The 16,116-nt window shown below is 43.9% G+C and overlaps 2 protein-coding genes across 4 annotated transcripts in view; one reads left to right on the top strand and one right to left on the bottom strand.

Moving 5' to 3' along the window:
* Positions 1-1,327, bottom strand: part of HSPD1 (heat shock protein family D (Hsp60) member 1) — a 182,750-nt gene extending 181,423 nt beyond the window's left edge. Inside the window, exons 1-2 of the mRNA XM_073647951.1 lie at positions 1,141-1,327; positions 772-947 (exon numbers count right to left, since the gene is read on the bottom strand). Coding sequence (XP_073504052.1) covers positions 772-945 — 174 coding nt within the window. The 5' untranslated portion in view covers positions 946-947; positions 1,141-1,327. The remainder of the gene's footprint in view (positions 1-771; positions 948-1,140) is intronic.
* Positions 1,328-1,353: 26 nt separating this feature from the next.
* HSPE1 (heat shock protein family E (Hsp10) member 1) overlaps positions 1,354-16,116 on the top strand; it is a 51,575-nt gene continuing 36,812 nt past the window's right edge. The window contains exons 1-2 of one of the 3 annotated variants that reach the window (XM_073647952.1): positions 1,441-1,691; positions 3,387-3,459. In XM_073647952.1, coding sequence (XP_073504053.1) covers positions 1,621-1,691; positions 3,387-3,459 — 144 coding nt within the window. In that variant the 5' untranslated portion in view covers positions 1,441-1,620. The other 2 variants (XM_073647954.1, XM_073647955.1) reach the window with 2 other exon arrangements.

Below are 16,116 nucleotides of genomic sequence, written 5' to 3'. Positions count from 1 at the left end.
CCGATGGCCCCCGGTGGCTTGCTTTACACTCCATCCTCCCTTGCCGACAGCGGTGGATTGAAAGACCTGCCGACGTCAGCGTTGCGTGACCCGTCACATGACTCTGACATCAGCGCAGGTCCTTCAATCCACCGAAGTGACGGGAAGCAAGAAGGAGCACACCGCGGGCCGCCCGAAGGTAAATATACATTTTTTATTTTCTTTTTTTTTTTTACAGTTTTTAATGGTACCTGGGTGTGGATGAGACTCTCTTCTCATCTACACCCGGGTACCATCCGCACATTAGAACGCTTGGATTACGCATCTACATATACAGTGATGCGTAATATGCAGTCTAATGCAAGTCAATGGCGGCAAAGACGCAGCACTTCCGCAAAATAATTGGAAGGGCTGCGTTTTTTTTCCGCAATGATAATCCGCAGCAGAAATTTCCACAGCATGTGCATAGCACATGCGGATTATCATTGGGGAACATTGCTGCCCTTCTACCATGTGTTTTTAATGCGTTTCCGCAGCAGCAAAAACACTGCAGAAACGCATTAAAAAAGCATCGTCGGCACACAGCCTAAGGCCTCACATGGCCATATTGCCCAAAAAATAGGAAGGTTATGGCTCTGGGAACAAAAAACAGGAAAACCCAAGGTCCTTAAGGGGTTAACAAGGGCAGATCATGTCAAATTAACACACAGAAATTGTACTTGAAAGACACGCCAGAACACCCTCAGGTCCTCTAACTATACCATGCACCATCTCCCTGGACAGTACCATTACCTTAGGTCCCATTGTGACAGCAACAGCATCTGCCAAAAGATCGACTCCTTGCAGCATGAGAGCTCTGGCATCTGCCCCAAATTTGACATCTTTGGCATAGGCTCGACAGAGGTGCTGGGGCAGCTCACGATACGCAGGGCGCATTTTTAGGAGAAGAGTTGGCAGACGAAGCATTTCTACAAGAGGAAAAAGGGCTGGTATTAGGAGAACTAAGGAGATGAAGAAACAACTAAGGGTGATCCAGAGGACAAAGTCATTCCACACAGCAGTCACCAGAAACTTAAAAATGCCACTTCAGAAGAAAACCCTGGCTACAAGCACACGCCAAGCCATAAGGGCCGGAGCGCGAACAGCCACACTACAGCTTACCGAAGATCGGGGACACAAAGATGGACGCTGCTGTCACACACGTGCCTGCAACTAACTGAGCGAACAGTTCAAACCTTCAAGCTGCTGAGCGAGTCACGTGAGGTCATCCAGGCAGGATGCACGCCAGCTCCGGAACTAGCACGCCTCCAAACGAGGCCCCACCCACTACCCCTCACTCCAATGGCAAGTAAGCGGAGGAGAGCTGCGCTGCGCTCACTAGGGATTATAATGCATACTGGTTCCGGGGTCTGCTTTCCAGAACGTTCTGGGCAAGTTCGGTGTTCAAGGTTAAAGGTAGCGCGTGACATTCCTACCGGAAGTAGTTCTTCCGCACCCGCGGTCCGAGCTATCTCTTGGTAATCTATTTCATCATTTTTTAATGACGAGCAGGACTTGTCTGAATTACTAGTCCGTCAAGTGGCTTCTTAGTGACCTTTTACAACGGAGTGAGGGATCCGCGGTCGGTAACGCCCCCCGTGAATGACGCAAGCGCACGAGGTCTTTTGTACTCACGTGGGTTCGGGTCTGTCAGTGTTCTTGTGGCAGTCATGGTAAGTGGGTTGTGCGCATTGTCGTGTGTGTCTATAGTCTGCCTCCCTCATACTGAGCTGTCGTTCTCCCGTGAAGCCCCCGCTCCCACCCCGCTAGGTTCTTGCTGGCATTCAGGCTCTAATTTACCATTTGTCTTTGCTTAAAGTCCCTTTTTTTTTCAGGTATTTTATCACGTTTTGCTTCAAATTCTTCAAAATGTCGCATGTGGTTCACAAGTTTGGTGCAAAAAAAAAAAGACATTTTTTACATTTTTTTTTTCTTTTTTTTTGCGTGTATTTGCTGTGCAAAAAGTTGTGACTCACTTAAAAATGAATGTCTAAATATGTGTCAAATTAAAAGTCTATAGACCTTATTTGGAGGGGGAGGGTGTCTTTGGTCTGAGATGCATCAAATAGTGACATTTGATAACAGTCGCATTATGTGTACAAGACCTCTGGATAAACAAAGATAAGGAAAAAGACAGCTTGAAGGGATTGTCCAGTACTCCCCTCCCCCTCTCATGCCCCAATGTATCCCACCAGGGCCCCTAAGGATTTTTGTTATTAACCTAAGTTGGAGATAATGCATGTGAGCGCCGCTATCATTGGCCGCTCACGGGCATCACGTGACCCTCTGCTGCAGCCGGCCCTGACATCTGCTGACTTGACAAGTGCTGGCAGCAGTTGGGGGTCTCTGTCTTCTGCGTTACACGGTGAATGCTAGGCTGTGGGTGGGGTTACCATCAGCGTCATACCCAGCATCCACCGCGCGCTCTGCCTCTCCCCATTCATTGGGAAAGCATGCGGTGGATGCTGGGTGTGATGTGGGGGGTAACCCTGCCCACAACCCAGCAGCCACCACGGGGACCCCAGCGCTGAGTCATGCCTCACTTGTCGTGACGTTGGCGCAGGGTCACGTGATGCCAGTGAGCGGCCATGGATAGCTCCGCTCACAGGCAGAAACCGCAACGTAAGGTATTTACAAAAATCCTTAGGGGCCCTGGGGGGATAATATAAAGTACCGGACAACTTCTTTAAAATTGTAAGTCTGTGCGCCTACGATTTGTTTTTGGTGCTGTTTGTTTTCGTTGTCAAAAACGCAGCGTCTGACAGTTCCAGAAAAGTGGATGGTTTATATAGGCATTAGTGTTGAGCGAGTATGTTGTTAACCCTTTCGCCGAGTACGCTCGGGCCGACCTCCGAGTATTTACAGCTGCTTGGTGATAAGGTTAAATCGCTCCCATGTGCATGTTTTGCAACTGTTTGACATCTTTATTACATGTGAGGAATGTGTAAGAAATAGGCATTCCTCGCATGTATTAAAACTGTCGCAAAACATGCACACTGGACCGATTCAAACATATCACCAAGCAGCTGTAAATACTCGGAGCTCGGCCCGAGCATACTCGGCGAAAGGGTTAACAGAACATACTCGCTCAACACTAATAGGCATCTCCTGCCTACTAGGCTTTTGTACTCAAAGTAAACTCACTTGCGGTGCGAGTTTCATATCCACAACATGTCAATTACTCCTGCAGGTGTGCAGATACCCTGAGCTTTCTGTGCTGATGTTTCCCTTAGGCCACATTCACATGTTGAATATTTGGTTAGTATTTTACATAAGTATTTGTAAGCCAAAACCTGCAGTGGGCGATTAAAGAAATGGTGACGTGTTTTTATTATATTTTTCCTGACTGTCACACTCCTGATTTTTAGCTTACAAATACTGATGTTAAATCAGTTTGGCTTACCGACACCACAGCCCTGCATACTACCTGGAGAAGGGTTGGTAAGTACTTATGACGTCACGTAGAGGTGCGCTACCCAGAGTAAGGTTGCATAATTAGAAAAGAGTGTAGAAAAAAAAATTTTTATAGATGTAAATGTCAATTTTAGCCATAGAACCTATATATAGGACACATAAACTAAATGTAATATAAAATATAACATTTATTAGTGATAATTTAAAAGTACATAATAAAAATAGAAATGAAAGAATTGGGGAAAGGAATCACAAAAAAGAAAAAAATGAAAAAAAAGGGGGTTCACAAAGGAAAGTATCAGTAGTGCCAGGAAAAAAAAAAAAAAAAATGCACAAAATAAATACATCAACCAATACACCACATAAAATGTAAAAATATTATGTATGCAGGTAATAAAGTGAGATAGTGGTAAAGTGCATGTGCTAGTATACTTCTCACAGTATTAGATGCATATCAATATAACACAAATAAAGTGGGAATGGTATACAGGAATAAGGCATGTGTTACATATTAAGACTGTTACTGACCCGTGAGACCTGGATCCAACGCGCGTTTCGCCGGAGCTTTCACAAGGAAGCTCCGGCGAAACGCGCGTTGGATCCAGGTCTCACGGGTCAGTACCAGTCTTAATATGTAACACATGCCTTATTCCTGTATACCATTCCCACTTTATTTGTGTTATATTGATATGCATCTAATACTGTGAGAAGTATACTAGCACATGCACTTTACCACTATCTCACTTTATTACCTGCATACATAATATTTTTACATTTTATGTGGTGTATTGGTTGATGTATTTATTTTGTGCATTTTTTTTTTTTTTTTCCTGGCACTACTGATACTTTCCTTTGTGAACCCCCTTTTTTTTCATTTTTTTCTTTTTTGTGATTCCTTTCCCCAATTCTTTCATTTCTATTTTTATTATGTACTTTTAAATTATCACTAATAAATGTTATATTTTATATTACATCCAGAGTAAGGTTGGCCATTTTGTGGCTTTAATGTTGACTAATAAGTGTAAGGCTGTGTGCACACTGTTTTTTTTTTTTAAGTGTTTGTGCAGCGGCAATTCCGCAGCTGAAACGCTTGGTAGAAGGTTTGCAATATTCTCCAATGATAATCCGCATGTGCACATGCTGTGGATCATCATTGTGGAAAAATCCGTAGCATGTCCATTAATTTTGCAGAATCGCGGTGCTTTAGCCGCCATGGACTTGCATTGGACCGCATGACTACACGTGTGGATATCATGCGGTTCAATGCGCGGATGGTACCCAGGTCTGGAGAAGAGGAGACTCTCCTCCATAGTACCTGTAGTTAAAAAAGAATTAAAATAAAAAAAACCTTATACTCACTTTTCCGGTGCTGCTGTCTATTTGGCTTACGGCAGTGGTCTGCAAGGACCTTCCGTGACTTTATTTTAGTCATGTGGTGGTCTCGTGAACATCACATGACTAAATGACATCATGGAAGGTCCTTTTTAGGGCATCGGGAGCCGCCGAAGATACCGGACGCATCTCTAAGGAGACCAAAGTCCATCTGAAGGGGAGTATAATGTTTTGGTGGTTTTTTGTTGTTTTTTTACTATTGATTCTGCATTTGCAGCATCGTAACTTGGTCACACTACTATAAATCCATGCCGGTTGCATGGATTTATATAGTGTGACTAAGTTGTCGAATACTCTTCCAAGTGATGCTTAAGTCGCTTGGAAAAGCGCTTGACAACTTGCATGCGAAATCGCATGTTTAAAACGCTTCTACCTGGCAGAAAAACCGCATGTAAAATCAGCATGCGTTTTTTTCTGCCAGGGAGATGCAGAAACGCTCAGGAAAAATCCAGAGCATTTCTGCATCGTGGGCACATAGCCTTATCCTAACATCTTGGTGATCATCATGTGACTGCTCGTGTCTGATTCAATTGAGAGAAGTGTAAAACCAGTGATGATTGGAAGGTGAATCCAAACAGCGAGTATATTACACTCTATTGGAATTCAGTGTGTTAGAGGTTGTCCACTACTATTAACAGGGCTGTGGAGTCGGTAAGCCAAACCTCAGACTCCTCAATTTCCATGACAGACTCCCTCATACATGGATCATGTTTAAGTGATAAATTTACTGTAGCACAGATTAATCTCAGCTAAAAGTCTACACCCTTAGATCAGGAATAGGACAGACATTTATAGGACACTTCACAACTTTCCCAAACTCTTGTGAAAAAATATTCCCAACAAACTGCATTGAACTACTGTACCCAATTTATTATTTATTTTAGGAGTCAGTCCATTTTATACCGACTGATTCCGACTCCACCAAAATGGACACCGACTCCACAGCCCTGATTAACAATGCTCCATCGATTTATACTGTGCAAACAATTTTTTTTTTTTTGTAAATGCCTTCTGTGGTCATTCTTGCTTGTGAGTGGCACCATCGCTAACCGCTCACTAGGCATCACATGACCCTGGCTGCAGCCGGCTCCGACATCTGCTGACGTCACGTCAAGTTCCGGCTGCAGCTGGGCGTGACCTAGTGACGCGCTCCCTGCTGATTGATGGGCTGTGGGCAGGGTTTCACCACGTTCCACAGCCCAGCTTCCACCACGCCCTTTTACTCTCGTGTGCTTTCGTTGGGAAAGCGTGCAGTGGATGCAGCTGGGTCACGCCCGGCTGCAGCCGGAACTTGACGTGACGTCAGCGGATGTTGGAGCCGGCTGCAATCAGGGTCACGTGATGCCTAGTGAGCGGTCCTTGATGGTGCCGCTTACAGGCAAGAATGACCACAGAAGGTATTTACAAAAAAAAAAAAAAATGTTTGCGCAGTTTAAATCGATAGGAGCATTGTTAATAGTGGACAGCTCCTTAAAATATCCTCACTAGTTTATCCACATATCAGACAGCCACATTATGAGTACCCACACGATCCTTTAAAAGTCATGTTTCCCTTATGATGATGACCCTGTTATCTTCAATCATTTATATGTGAAAACAAAAAACAATCTTGATTAAAGGGGTTGTCCACTACTATTGAAAATAGCCCAATATGTATTTATGATGAAAAGAAGCTGCTTTGTAAATACCTTTCACTGGTGTTCTGGCCGCTCAAAGGCATCATGTGACACCCGGCTGCAGCCGGCTCGGACATCCGCTGATGTCACGTCATACTTCCGGATGCAACCGTGGGTCTCTTCTGCGTTCCACGGTGGCTGCTAGGTTGTGGGCGCCTCACTTGACGTGACATCAGCGGGGGGGGGGGGGGGGGGGGTCACGTGCTGCCTGTGAGTGGCCAATGATAGCGCCGCTCACAGGCATAAACAGCAGAGGAAGGTATTAACTAAGAAACTTCTTTTCATAATTAAAAATACATTGGACTATTTTCAATAGTAGTGCACATCCCCTTTAAATGTTAAAGCGCACCTGTGCTCAGTAAACTACATACACTGTCAGGTGGGCGACTTTACACTGATTAATATGATACCTTGATATCCATCCTGTGGTTCTTGTGTAATCTTTACTTTCAGTTCACATAATGCATCTAGTAGTGTGGGGCTAGATAAAATAGGAGGCAGGTCAGTGAAGGCACAGCTGTAAGCAGAGCACCAGATAGAGCCTACCCCACAGGCCGCCCCGAAGCATGGGCATATCATTATCTCCAAACTAAAAGTAAAGATTACACAAGAACCACAGGACTGATTTTCCCTTCACCCATGACGGCACACCTGAGAGGATCCGCCCTTCTAGGACAGGAAACCATCTGAAATAGAAGGGCGGCACCTCTTCCCCGATTCATTTGTTTTTCCTGTCCTTGATGGGAATCCTAACAATGGAGCAAAGGCCTGTTGTATGCATTCCCTTGATTCCTAGAGTGCTAAGGAAGGTGCAGGAAGATCAGGCAAGAATACTAATAGTTCCCTTTTGGACTAAGAGAAGCTGGTTTCATCTAATGGCCAAGATTTTGTTCGAGGAGCCTGTCCTGCTTCTTTTGAAAAGGGACCTTCCTCATCAGGGTCCGGTTTTCTACCAGAATGTGGACAGATTTCATCTTGAGGTGGATCCTGAGGTCCCGGGGGCTTTCAGACCAAGTGATTTACTACCTTACAGGCGAGTCGAAAACCAGTTACCTCAGCCGTATAGAAGCTCTAGAAGAGGTTCTGTTTGGAATATGGGGATGCAGCTATTGATATCTCAATCTCCAATATTCCTAAAATCTTAGATTTCTTACAAGCAGGGTTTACCAATGATTAAGACAAAGTACGCTGAGAGTCCAGGTTTCGGCCCTAAGCGCGTTGTTTGACACTCAATTGGCAGCTTATCCCTGGATAGCTAGATCTTCCATGGTGGTTCAGAGATTAAAACTCTGGGTGAAGAAATCTATTCCACCTTAGGACCTCAACCTTCTACTTAATGCATTATGCAAGGACTCTTACGAACCAGGCAAGGATTTGATCATCGGCCGGCTCGCCTTTAAAACTGCTTTCCTGGTAGCAATTACAACTGCTAAAATGATGGAACAATTGCAGGCTTTATCCACAATAGATCCGTACTTACAGATTTACGAGGATAGGATAATTCTTGGGGTAGAAAAGACAGATCAAACCTAAGTTGTCTACCGAAAATAAATAAAAATCCGGAAGTAGTTCTAAAATCTTTCTGTCAAAATCCTAAAAATCAGGAGACCTTTTTTCCATTCCCTGGATGTCAGTCATTTCTTAAGAATCCACTCAGGGTTGGAGACAGGATCACAACCTGTTTGTCCAATGTGGATGAAAAAAATAAGGTCAACAAAGCTTCCAAGAAGGCAGTTGCTAGATGGATTAAGTTGATAGGTCTGACCTATACAGCATAAGGGAAGGTCCCCCCAGATGAGTTGATAGCCCATGAAGTGGCCATTAATCGGATTGAATGGGTTGAGGTGGGCCTCGGTGGAGCAGATATGTATTGCCGCAACATGGTCTAACTTAAGTACGTTCTCTAAACACTATAAAGAAGTGTTAGCAGATCAAAGAATGGCATTTGGTAGAAAGGTTCTCCATGCGGTAGTCCCACCCTAACTCACTCTATGGTTCTGTCAACGGGACTTCCTGTAAAGCGGTAATTAGACTTACCGGTAATTGTATTTACAGGAGTGAGGGTCTCCGCCCATGAAAGACAGGAAATCTACAGAATAAAAGGGTGGTACTTCTCCTCCACATCAGTTGGCTTCCTGTCCTTGAGGGAACCTAAAAGTAAGGACCGTTTGTTAACCCCTTAAGCCCCAGAGCATTTTCCATTTTTGCATTTTCGTTTTTGCTCCCCTTGTTCCCAGAGCCATAACGTTTTTATTTTTTGGTCAATATGGCCATGTGAGGGCTTATTTTTTGCGGGACAAGTTGTACTTTTCAACGCCATTACTAGTTTTACCATATCCTGTAGGGGAAAACGGGGGAAAAAAATTCCAAGTGCGGTAAAATTGCAAAAAAAATGCAATACCACAGTTGTTTTTTATTTATTTTTTTACCACGTTCACTGAATGCTAAAACTGACCTGCCCTTCTTATTCTACAGGTCATTACGAGTTCATAGACACCAAACATGTATAGGTTCTTTTATATTTAAGTGGTGAAAAAAAAAATCCAAAATTTGGTAAAAAAAAAAAAAAAATAGCGCCATTTTCTAAGACCCAAAGTGTCTCCATTTTTCGTGATCTGGGGCTGGGTGAGGGCTTATTTTTTGCGCGCGGGGCTGACGTTTTTATTGATAACGTTTTGCGGTAGATCCGATGTTTTGATCGCCCGTTATTGCAATTTTTCGGCTACCAAAAAACGTTATTCTGGCATTTAGAATTTTTTTCTCGTTACGCCGTTTACCGATCAGATTAATTCTTTTTTTTATATTGATTGGGCGATTCTGAACGCGGCGATACCAAATGTGTATGTAGGGTTTTTTTATATATATTTTATTTTGAATGGGGCGAAAGGGGGTGATTTAAACTTATATTTTTTTTTAGATTTTTAAAAACTTTTTTTTTTTTACTTTTTGCATGCTTCTATAGTCTCCATAGGAGACTAGAAGCAGCAACTATCCGATCGCCTCTGCTACATACAGGGGACGAGCAGGTCCCCTGCATGCAGCAGAAATGGTCCTGTGCTATGAGCGCCGACCACTAGGTGCATAGCGACAAGATCTTGACAACCACAGGCGTCTGCTGCAGAACCTGGGTTGTCATGCCCACCCATCGCCGACCCGCGATCACGTGACGGGGTCGCCGGTGGGCGGGGCTTATGACACGTTACCCGGAAGCGCGCATTAAATGCCGCTGTCAGAGATTGACAGCGGCATTTAACATGTTAACAGCCGCGGGTGGATCGCGATTCCACCCGGGGCTGTTACGGGCACATGTCAGCTGTAATAATCAGCTGACATGTGCTACGTTCAGTGAGGGCTCAGCGCAGCAGCCCTCACTGAACGGGCAGTACGCAAATATGCTTACTAATACATCACCGGTAGTTAAGGGGTTAAACTTACCAAGGTCTGGAGGGTGTCCATGGATCCGAGATGCCACCGCCGGCCAGGATGTTGTGGTGTGCAGGCGGGAACCTCTTTGCCAAAAAGTCCCCTGCTGACACTATGGCCTGCGCTTGCCCGGGGTGTGCTAGTGAAATATTCGGTGCGCCCTGACCAAGCATGCCAGAAAGTAATGGCCTCCTGGGTCTGCGCACACGCTGGGTGCACTAATGAGGTGCAGCACGCCGGAAAATGCAGTGAACTGTGTGTCCACAGGGCCTGCCGCAGGCTCCCTTCACACAGCAATCCATGAGGAAAAGTCTAATCCGGTGATTCTGGGGGAAGCAGCCTGCACAAGAACAGAGGCATGGCTGTGGTGTACCTCTGAAATACAGGGGAGATATGGGGCACAAGATGGCTAAGGCCTGCTATCCTTCATCCTAATGATGGTTGTGCCTTAGGAGCAGCCACAGCCACCATGGCGGCAGCAGCAGCATCGTCAGGACCGCAGTAGCCGGATCAGTGGCAGAAAGACCAGCAAGAGGAATAGGACAGTTTGAGAGTCCACTGCATCCAGGGCAGAAGGCTCATGTGAACCGATCAAGCCTTCATCTCCTGTACCCTAGGCTGAATGGCAGAGTGGTGAGTGATCTTTGTGAAAATTTACCATGTTAAATAGGTCCCTCTCCGTGTTCCTTACTAGGAAAGGCTCAAGAAGTGTGGCGCCAAGCAAAAAAGTGTGTTCGGGGATAATTTAGCCAGCACTTATATCAAGACTATTGTATTGACAATTGTATTCAGAAGACCATCTCTGAAGAAACCCCAACTTTGCCATGGATTTAAAATCAGTAATTAGTGCAGAAGTCAAAGACTCCTTTATCACTGATTACGCAGGAAAGAAGTAAAAGTGAGAAAAAACCCAAATAGCAGGCTGCTGATTCAGACGAGCCAGTAATAGCTGAGGAGTGACTCTAATCAAACTCTTCTAATTCCTCTTTCTCCTCCTCTGGCAGTGATACAGGAGGTAGGTCGTGTTTAAGAGGTGGAGGACACGGATAAATTGGTAAAAACTGATAGAACAACCATGGGCATATCTGATACTAAAACTCCTAGAACAGTCAAGGACATAATGTTAGGCGGTTTGGAACAAAAGAAAAGATGCACATTCCTAGTTAATGAGAAAATTTAAGACGCTCATTAATGAGGAATGAAACAAGCTGGAGCATAAAGGGCCGCTGCGATCATAATCTAAAAGGAGGTATCTGTTTTATGAAGCGGCCATGTGGGACCAAACCATAAGATGGATGTCTTGGCTACCACCACATCAAAAAGATCTACATTACCCTTTGAAGATCTGGGCACTTTTAAGGATCCGCTGGACAAAAAGGTGGAAATATGTCTGAAACAGACATGTGAGTTCTCAGTGAGGGCATTAAAACAAAAAGTTGCAGCAACCCGAGTAGCCATATCAATAATAATTTGGTTACAGCAGTTAGAGGATCAGATTAGGAATAACATCCCTAGGAAGAAGACTCTGGCCAATCTCTCCCGTTAATGCAGGGAGTGGCTCCATTCCTCGTGGAAGCCTCCGCAGACTGCGTAAGATTTGGCTGCTAGATTGGCAAACCTATTGAATGCTTCCCTTAGAGCAGTATGGCTCAAGAGCTGGCCTGGGGAAGTCCAGTCCAAGATCAAGATATGCGCTATTCCTTGTCAAGGAGAGTTTCTTTGGACGAGCATTAGACTATATACTGGACAAAGCGGTAGAAAGAAAGAATTTCCCAGTGTGTCCATGCCACAGTATAGGAATTCCTTTAGTAAAAGCAATTATAACCGAAACAAAACACCCTAGAGAGCAGAGGAAATGGAGGGAGAGGAAGCCAAGAAAGTGGCAGCTTCATGTTTATTACCACTTCCTCTGAGTCTAGGAAACCATCCAAGTGATGGGCTTGCCTAGGTTTGGGGGAAGGCTGTCTCATTTACTGCCTGGGAGATTTCATCCAGTGCCTGGATTCTGGAAATAATACAGTCAGGGCTAAAACTGGAATTCAGGTTTGTTCCTCGGCACACCTTCAGGATACCATCTCCCAGGGAACAATTAGCCTTGGAAACGGAAGTGTTAAATCTAGTGCAGTACAAGTTCTGACGGAGGTACCAGTACAGAAACAAGAGAAGGGATTCTATTCTCCACCCCCCACCCACCCACATTCCTGATAATAAAAAAATGCCTTCAGGACAATAGTCATTCTGAAAATGCTGAACAAATTTCTCATCTACAGGCCCTTCAAGATAATGGAGTCAATAACATTCTGGAAACATCCTTATAGCTGATTTTATGAGTGTGCTGGACCTGAAGGACACTTATTACCACGTCCCAATCCATGTGAAAGATCAGCATTTCTTGAATTGCCTTGTATATAAACAAACAGATCAGGCACTTTCAGTATAAAGCTCTACCCTTTTAGCCTGTCTATGGCACTAAGGGTATTTATGAAGATCATTCTGGAAGTCACATCTCGTAATTTTTTTTTTTTTTTTTGTCCCTTGGGAACTTGTCTTTTTTTATTTTGTTTTAAGCTTGTGTGAAGGCCCGGGATCTTTCGTGGGTATATCGCTACCCAGACAACACAGGGTGAGGATAAAACAGCGTTGCAATATTTATTGAACCACAAAGCGGACAATAAACACATAAAACAATCCCAGCAAATACCCAAGATGATATAACATTATACAGTCTCACCCTTCCTTCTCTGCCCGCCTGGGATAGAACAGCTGCGACTTTAGAGACTTCCAGGGCTGACTACCTCAACCAGTGGCCGCCCGCTTCTGGCGGGCCCCCACAGAGAGAAGGTAGCGGCAAGCTTAGGAAGCTAGCAGTCCATCGAGGTACAAGGCCTGGAGACCTGAGGTACCCACCCTGGCCTCTGAGTTTTCATGGGGCCAGATGACCAGCAGGTTCCAATCTGGCTTCTCCGAATGTCTCCATGATTTCCAGGCAATCGGTGGGTCCCTCCTTTCAACCCCAAACATATCCATGGGGCCAGGTGTCTTCATTGTCCCAACCTGGTTTCCTCAAACATACCCATGGTCTTTCTGATGGAAAGATATGGATCTGCTCCATTAACCAGTCAGGGTTGATACCCTTAGGTTGGATTCATTTAGAATCCAAATCGGTGTCTCTTTTGGGTAAAATCCATGCTTCCAAACTGATGTTCTCAGTCTGATCCTTGACTCTCCCTGTAAAGTAGCTCTAAAGCAGGCTAGATAAACCCTTTTTCTATTTTAAATATAAAGGTCAGAGGTAAGGGTGCAGGGCTCACAAAAGTCTCATTGTTTGAGCAAATCAGTTTACATAGTATCACAGGGGGCTCTTGTAAATACACATCTAGCTAGCTTTTTAGTACAATGTCATAGGCTTAGTAAACATCATTGTTTCCAGAGGAATAGAAGTCCTCATTCAGGGTAATACACATACTATGACCTTTTTGATCAGCAAGAGAAATACAAATTACATTTATAAGTCAACACAGCACAATAGTGTATTTCTCTTGATTTAACAAATCTAATCGTCAGGCTTATTCAGATTATAGACTGTATAGTCACAGCTTGTAATGGCACTAATTTGTTGTCTTGAACCATCTTAATGAAAACAATACGGTTAATATGAAATTCACCTGTGTTTGGTAAACTCTCCAGAATTTCTAGACTTAATTTTAATATCAAGGACGGTAAAAATACTGAAACATTCAGAAAAACTGCAACGAATATGCTGTTACATGAACAGTGCACATCTCCAGCAGACTAAGAAAAGTGTACCTAATAGCCAATGCTTAAGGTTGAGAAAAATTAATACAGATGAAGGGTTTTTCTTAAAACAAGCTGAGGAACTTGAATATTATGAAAGAGGTTATCTACTTGCCTTATTAAGAGAAGCAAAAGATGGAGCCTATGAGAAACAACAAGGACAATTAATTAAACGGAAAAACTATTAAACTTGAGCAATCTGAGAACTACACGAAGACCTTTATTTTTAGTTTGAAACTTAATGTCAATAATTTAATACAGAATGCTATTAGAAAAACTGGCATTTGATTGAGTGATCAAGATCTTCACGAAATAGCACTAAATAAACCACTTTTTTTTTTCCCCTTGCCCATGACTGCACCATGGAGAAAGTGGGCTCCGCCCCTATTACTGGACAGGAAGCCAAGAACACAAAATAAAAAGGCAATTCCCACTTCACCCTTCAATGAGGTTTCTGGTCGTCTGGATGTAGGAACCTTGAGCAGCCGTGAACCATGGAATACCATGGTGTGGTCTCTAGTGGGCCCAATCGGTCACTGAAATGCTGATATCAGACCGGGAGCTTCATCGTTTGTGCATTGAACCTGCTGCCACTTGTCTGGCTTCAGGCCTTGTGTATTGGGCCTTCCGCCTCGGGCGAGGCCTCATGTCATGTGTGGGGCTGGTCGCTTGGAGTATGACCATCTGTTATGTGCCACCTCATATCTGGTGACCTTCCTGAAAGTTTTCGGGCTACTTGCTAATTGTGGAATAACCTGTCGCCTTAGGTCTAGGATTTTCCTTGGCAGTCTCTGCCTCACTGATTGACTTGATGGGCCTTCGGTGGAGTATGACTTTAAGTGGAATGTACAACTCTGATGGCCTTGACGTTTGCCTGGCTAGCCAGCCGACTTGGGGCTTGTAGGTCTATTTTTCACTATGTCTCAAAACTTCACTACCCTTTACTAGCAACACTATAGGTATGGATGACTTCCGGATAATGCAGTCAGTTTGTGAGGGGCCTTAAATTACAGTCCTGGGGCAGCTGGCGAGTCAAACGCTTATACTTGTAACAGTTACCTAGGTTGAAAAAATGACGTAGGTTCATCAAGTTCAACTTTCCTCCCCCAATTGTACTCCCTAGACTAACTTAATAACTAACTGGGACTAGGACTCACAAATTTTATCACTTTTATTATTGCTGCACTATTAAAATTAAAAATGTACCCGTTCATAATTTTTTAGTTAGCTTTAGATTTTGTATTAATCTTGTGATTCTAATAATGGTATTACTAAAATCCCTATGCCTAAATGTGTTGATCCAGAAGAAGGCAAAAACCCCGGGACACCTTCAACCAACTTGTCACAGGGGAAACATTTCTTCTGGACCCCGAGAAAAGGCGATCAACCTAGTTATATTACTAGCTATGTAATTATTACCGTACTAAATGTACATCTATAGTTGTAACAGTTTGTCTAATTTACTGTAACTTAAAATGATGTGTATTGAGGAAATCATCCAGCCCTATTTTGAAAGCTGTTAGTGTCTGCTAACACTACCTTTTGTGGTAGGGCATTCCAGTCTGACTGCTCTGACTGTAAAGAACCCTTTCCTGTTTAGGTGCCAGAATCTCCTTTCTTCCACCTGTAATGAGTGCCCCCTGGTCTTTGGAAGGTATAAGTCATGTACTAGTGCTTTGTACGGACCACACATACTATGCATGTAAATTAGATCCCCTGATGCGTCATGTTTCTAAGTTAAACAAGCTCAACTTTTTCAACCTATCATCATGAGGCCTTCCATCCCTTGTAATCTAGTTGCCCGACTTTGAACTAACTCTAACTTATTAATATCCTTTTTAACATGCCCAAAACTGGATCCCATATTCCAGATGTGGCCTCACCAGTGATTTTCGAAGGGGCAACAGTACGTTTGGATGCGCCTCTTGAGAAAGACCGGCGAAACGCGCGTCGGCACGTGTTGTAATCGCCTCTGTACCCCTGTGATGTTCATAGTGACTTGAGGGCCTCATATCTTTTGGTGAGTTTCTTATACGGATAGGAGTACAGAGTTATGGGGTAGCCTGAATACCTTAGCCCACTAGGGCTCTTTTTGAGCTGATGTAGCCTGTTTGAAGCGGCGACTTTCATATAGAAGTACCATACACTCACCTCTATAAAAAGAGGTGTCTAGCCCTCTATCTGTGTCATCATAGTACCCTGCACCTTATACCCCTTTCTTTTGATTTACTTCAATTTGTTTTGATATGTAAATTTTTCTATTGAATAAAATTGCCTTTTATACCTTTGTACTCATGCTTCCTCCTGTTTCTACATATTCTTTGAGTAGGCAATATTCAAGCCATGGTTTGGCGATTGTTACCAGGTGCTATGGCCTGATTAGTAATATGAGGTGGGC

This window comes from Phyllobates terribilis, unplaced genomic scaffold (genome assembly GCF_046119375.1).
Source record: "Phyllobates terribilis strain yellow unplaced genomic scaffold, ASM4611937v1 Scaffold_9__5_contigs__length_417890890, whole genome shotgun sequence".
Lineage (NCBI taxonomy): Eukaryota > Metazoa > Chordata > Amphibia > Anura > Dendrobatidae > Phyllobates > Phyllobates terribilis.
Note: the sequence above shows the minus strand (reverse complement) of the source record. Positions and strands in the feature narration are given on the sequence as shown.